Source organism: Leptodactylus fuscus, chromosome 5, assembly GCF_031893055.1.
Source record: "Leptodactylus fuscus isolate aLepFus1 chromosome 5, aLepFus1.hap2, whole genome shotgun sequence".
Classification (NCBI taxonomy): Eukaryota; Metazoa; Chordata; class Amphibia; order Anura; family Leptodactylidae; genus Leptodactylus; species Leptodactylus fuscus.
Genome location: NC_134269.1, coordinates 85114078 through 85120077, shown reverse-complemented (window position 1 = coordinate 85120077; position 6000 = coordinate 85114078). Strand labels below are relative to the sequence as shown.

Below are 6000 nucleotides of genomic sequence, written 5' to 3'. Positions count from 1 at the left end.
TCATTGGGCCCCCTCCATCTCTGTCCCCAGTTTCATGCCGTTCTCTCCCCACCCCCTTCATCTTCCCCAGTGTCATGCCATTCCCCCCCTCCCCTTCATTTGCCCCCCAGTTTCATGGGCCCCCTTCATTATGTTCCACCTTAATATAATACAAAACAAACACTTACACTCATCTTCCATCGCTCCCCCGACGCTCCTCTCTCCGCTCTCACTCCATTCACATAGGCGATTAAAGCAGGAGCTGTGACAGCTCAGCTCCTGCTTTAAAGCTGCGGCCCGGCTTGCGTGTGTAAGCGTGATGTGATGACGTCATCGCGCCTACACACGCAAGCTGGACCGCAGCTAAGCAGGAGCTGAGCTGTCACAGCTCCTGCTTTAATCGCCTAATCAGCTCATCGGCGTCCGTCGGAAAAGAAAGGCCAATAATCATGAGGAAAAAACAAAAAATGTGGCAAAAATAAATTGATAATGATAAAACTCAACTTGTATTGACTATCAGTTTAAAAACCTCAGTTTTAAATATGTGTAAATTTCTCAAGAGATAGAACGTGTCATCGCACATTAGCTGCTACTTTCTGTAATAATATTTTTAAGAAAGCTTGTATAGTGAGGACACTAACAATGCACAGGCACAAACACACTAGGTTTGACACCAAACTTGTTATTGTCAAATCACCTAGTATAGCTTAATCATGAGGACTATATTTGTCACTACTAATAACATTAATTTCAGTGGAGCTTCTGAATTGTTTTTATTTTTAGCATAGAGATGGGGAACCTCTTAAGATTTGCTTCACTTCAGGTTTGCATAATTTGGTCCAAAATTAAATTGTCTTAAAACATAGTGTATAGAGATGAGTGGAATAGTGAAATGTTCGAAGTTCGATTCGAGTAGCCGTTCAATGCTCGACTGTTCGAGCATTCTTCATTATAGTCTATGGGGAATAAATACTCGTTTAGGAGAAAACCACTATTCAACTCAGGAGGGTCACCATGTCCACTATGACACCCCAGGAAATGATGTCAACACCCTGGAATGCAACTAGGACAGCAGGGGAAGCATGTCTGAGGGCATCTAACATGTCCAAGTCACTGAATTACGTCGGGATCCCTGTCAGCTTGCGATATGCCCAAGCTGACTTTTTCCCATAGAAATGCATTGACCAGCGTTGATTGGCTGAATGCCATACAGAGTACAGCATTCGGCCAATCAAGGTTACTCCGGAGATGCAGCCAAGCTAAGCGCACGGCCAGCACTGCTACACCGGAGAACCGCTGAACCCTGCTGCACACTCAGCTTTGCTGCATCAGAGATGTGCTGAACCCTGCTGCACACTCAGCTCTGATGCATCAGAGATGTAGGAGAGCTGAGTGTATGCTGAACCTTGCTGAACCTTGAGATGCAGCAGAGTGGAGTGTGCAGCAGGGTTCAGCGCACACTCAGCTCTGCTACATCTCTGATGCAGCAGTGCTGAGTGTGCAGCAGGGTTCAATGCATCTCTGATGCAGCAAAGCTGAGTGTGCAGCAGGGTTCAGCGGTTCCCGGTGTAGCAGTGCTGGCTGTGCGCTCAGCTTGGCTGTATCTCTGGAGTAGTCGAGCAGAGCGCACGGCCAGCACTGCTACATCTCGGCATAGGAATGCATTGACCAGCGTTGATTGGCCGAATGCCATACAGAGTACAGCATTTGGCCAATCATCGCTGGTTCTGCTGGAGGAGGTGGAGTCTAAGATTGGTCCACAGCAGTCTCCATTCTGGTCCAATCTTAGACTCCGACTCCTCACAAACGAGCCTCCGGCAGAACCAGCGTTGATTGGCCGAATGTTGTACTCTGTATGGGATTCGGCCAATCAACACTGGTCAATGCATTCCTATGGGAAATAAAGGTAATCCCTAGCTAACCCTGCCTGTACATCTGTCCCTGTCTCACAATCACATAGTTCACAGTCTCATATGAACCGGATATTAAATCCACTGTTCGTATAAATCGGAGGTCACCTGAATTAGCCAGCCAATTACATTTTCCGATTTTTTTTCAATGCCTCCGTTGTCATAGTTCCTGTCCCACCTCCCCTGCATAGTTAATGGTGCAAAAAAAGCGCCAGGGAAGGTGGGAGGGGAATCAAATTTTTTGTGATTTTGTCACCTGGTGTTCGACTCGAATTGAACATCTCGAACAGCCTGATATCCGATCAAACATGTACTCGATCGAACGCTGTTCGCTCATCTCTAATAGTGTATGACGGTCATGGCTCTTGGGACTCTATCTGGCCTATTTCTAGTTCTTTGAACCCTTATATAAACAGTTTTAAAAACTGACGTGTGACTTTATGTCACCATAACTTTACTAAAGTGAATATGAGATTGGCATGCTAGTAGTAAACTTTGAACAATATCTTTTATATTTATTTATATAAAAAGGGAAATTGATGGAAATTTGGAAAAATTAGCAATTTTCAAAATGTGAAATGCTTCGCTTTTCAGACAGCCATACCACCCAAATACATTAATAAATATTATCTACCAAGTATCTTCTTATATTTGTTTAGTTGTCCTCAAATTAATTTTGGATGATAGAAGGCTTACAAGTCTAAAAGTGATTTTACAAATTTACAAGAAAATTTTCCCAAATCCATCAGTTCTATCAGGGATCCCAAAATCTTGTATATTAGAAACCCTCCATAAATCACCACATTTTCAAAACTGCAAACATAAATAATTCATAACAGCACTTAGGAACTTTTTGTTGTTGTTTTTTTAACCCTTTAAGCAGGTCACAGAAATTAAAAAATATGCAGGTTAAATTTAGACATTTCATTTTTTTAATAATGCATTCATTTGCCCTCAAATTTACATGTTCACAAGGAGAAAATGTATCCCACGACTTGTTATACAATTTCTCCCCAGCACAGAAATCCCCCACATTTGGATGTAAACTGGACACATGGCAGCGCGCCAAAGAGATGGTGCGCCACTGGGCATTTGGAAAGCAGATTTGGCTGGATTCGTTTTCAGGTGTCATGTCACATTTGCAGAGCCCCTGAAGCACCACCAATACCAGTACCTGTATCTTCAGATGAATTGAGTCTTCGGATTGGAGCAAAGCAAACCTATGAGAGAGAGCCTGTTACAGCCTTAAATGAGGGAAATGTGGTCGGGTTCTTATCAAAGCTTTGGTCCAGCAACATCATTGCTGCAGTCATATATAGTAGGAGAGCACCAACGCACATCTGCTGCTACTACGCCACCTTCTGTACTGAGCACTTTAAGTCTCTAGTGACCAAATTTCTGCGGGGAAACACACATCCACCCTGGAGCAGCATCACCCCAACATCAATGACATCTTTCTACCTGACTAAGGAAGCAGAATTAGCAGAATTAGGGAAATTTTACTAAAGTGATGGTACACTCTTCCTTTGGGTGAGTTTTGTCCAGTCTATCCAATGGTTGACTTAAGTAAGAGAAGACTATGTCTTCAGTTGACTTCTGTGGTTAAGAACAGAGCAGCTCTCTGAGAGAGAGCCAGTAACAGTCTAAGGGTAAGTTCACAGAGGGTTTTTTGGACCGGAAGCTGAGGCGGAGGTCGCCTCAGGTTTTGCTCCAAAATATGGGTAGCTGCGACTGGATGTCGTTGCAGTGCACCAACATCCAGTCGTGCACTCTGTTCCTGATTAGGCGCAAGTGAATGGGCCTAATCGGGATGGAGTGTCTTCAGGCCGATATTGCGAGTAGAATTTGCCTGAAAGAATGAGCATATCACTTCTTCAGCTCCCGGGAAAAAAGAATTGACCGGCTCCCATTGATTTCAATGGGAGCCGTCTTTTTGGTCAGGATTTTGAGGCAGATGCAGCCTCAAAATCCTGACCAAAAAACCCAGTGTGAACTTACCTTTAGCCTTAGCTCAGTGACATCATTGCTGTAGCTCTGAGACAAATCTGCTGCCAGCCGCCTGAGAGGAAAGAGACTGCAAAGTTGGAGGAGAGGTTGAGGTATGAAAGCCTTACAGCCTGGATCCTGCAAAATCCTCAGGTAGATAGGGATCCTTAAGACTTACTGATATCAGCCCTCATATATATTAGGAGAGGCAGGAGTAAAGCTATAGAGGAGTGGAGGTATTAGGCACAGGACTAACATCCTATATTGGTCTTTGTTCTCTAGTGGAACTTCTTATATACTACAATATCCATCTGGAGGCTTCATCTATTGCCTATATCTCAGCAGCTTTCCAAAATTTGGTTCAACTGTAACTGCTGTCTCCTAAGTCATTTTTTTCTCAGTGAGAGTAGAGGACTCCTACAACTGAAAGCACCCCGGGAACCTACCACCACCATCAGGTGTACACTACAGGCTCCCTCGACACTGCTCCGATTTGGGAGGAGGGCTGGAGGAGCCAATTGAGTGCTCCTGGCCTTTGTTGACAACTACTACTCTCATTCTCCAGTTTCCTCTAGTGGGTAGTATGTAGCAGTATTACAACAATTCAAAACTGGTGTTACGCCCGAGTAACACTTGACATGGCAATCCCACAGCATTGGCGACTTTGTGCTATGTTTTTTTTTTTTTTTTTAGCAGCAATGTAGAAAAGAGTTAAATAAGAGTAATTCAATGAGATTTGAGTCTTTGTTCTTTTTTTTATTAAATAAGGTTGTGAAAACACTTTGAGGTACATAAAGTAATACAACACTGAGGTTGTAAATTTTTTCTTCTTGTGAAGATTTTTCACCTTTTATATGTTATGCTACCTTTCATTGATGGTACAGATAGGATATATTGAAATGTTGTCTGCAAGACTAGGTAATGGCTCCTCTTTTCTGACAGGTGGCAACTGTTGAGAAGATGGTATACATTTAATGAAGCTACATGGCAGCAATATCCAAATCTCTATTTTAAATTAAAAATAGATTAAACTTCAGGTGTCTGTTCCCAAAAGGCTGTTGTTGTGGAAATAAAGCTTGCATTGTTGGTGCAGAACATAAAACATTCAGGGACTTCTTTGAACAGGAGTCTATTGTCCCATGCATGACCATGTTCAGATTGAAGATGCCATGTTGTTGGTTGGTGTTGGTGACAGAACTGGATTTAATGTGCTCAGTCTTTGCATGCAATCTTTTATAACCTGTTGTCAAAGGATGGTTTCTCTGCAGACTCCAATAAGACTATGTGGTCTGTCATGGTCCATTTCTCGTGTTAAATGTATTCTGTGTAGAAATGTCACTGGAGAACTTAGAGCACCACAGCTTCGGAGGTGAAGATCTTCTTGCAACCGCTTTCTTGACATACTGACACTGTGCTGAGAGCTTGTAATTACCTGGTAATAAAACAAATGGTGGTTACCACTTACTAGGAAAATAAAACCAGCATCCTGATTGAAGAAGAATGTCCGTCTTGTCACAATACTACAGTAAGTAATTGTGTCTGGATGCCTTTCTTGAAAAGAACAATATTACGTGTTATGGACTCTAGATTTTAAGGACACGTTGATCCAGGGTTTTTATACTGACTGCCAAATTGGACTCGGGGAAGGAATTTTTTCCCCTGAAATGGAGCGATTGGCATAAGCCTCATAGGTTTTTTTTGCCTTCCCCTGGATCAACACTGTAGGGATTGTAGGGTTATAGGTTGGACTTGATGGACTAATGTCTTTATCCAACCTCATCTACTAGGTACCTATGTAAGATATGTGCAGTATGAAAGACAAGTACAGTATGGGATACATAGGTTGTATGTATGTATTACCAGTCACAGTGGCTGTTGAGTGCTTCCCCCTACCTAAAGCGGTTGGGAATATGATTGTCTTTGCTATAGGATTTTATTGCACAGATTTCATACATAATTGTACAGTGAAGTAGCAAATAATGTTATAAATTATAATTGGCAGGTAATGTGAGGTGGGTATGAAATTGGTACAAGGCTTGATGCACATGAACATTGAAAAAAATGGATGTTATAATATAATAAATGGTCTGTTAACGTCCATTTTCAATCCAAGGATTAGGCTTCA

At 42.4% G+C, this 6000-nt stretch overlaps 1 protein-coding gene across 1 annotated transcript in view; it reads right to left on the bottom strand.

The window, feature by feature from the left end:
- Positions 1–4763: 4763 nt before the first annotated feature.
- Positions 4764–6000, bottom strand: part of ENTREP2 (endosomal transmembrane epsin interactor 2) — a 638923-nt gene continuing 637686 nt past the window's right edge. Inside the window, exon 11 of the mRNA XM_075273590.1 lies at positions 4764–5307. Within this exon, the coding sequence (XP_075129691.1) occupies positions 5122–5307 (186 nt within the window). The 3' untranslated portion in view covers positions 4764–5121. The remainder of the gene's footprint in view (positions 5308–6000) is intronic.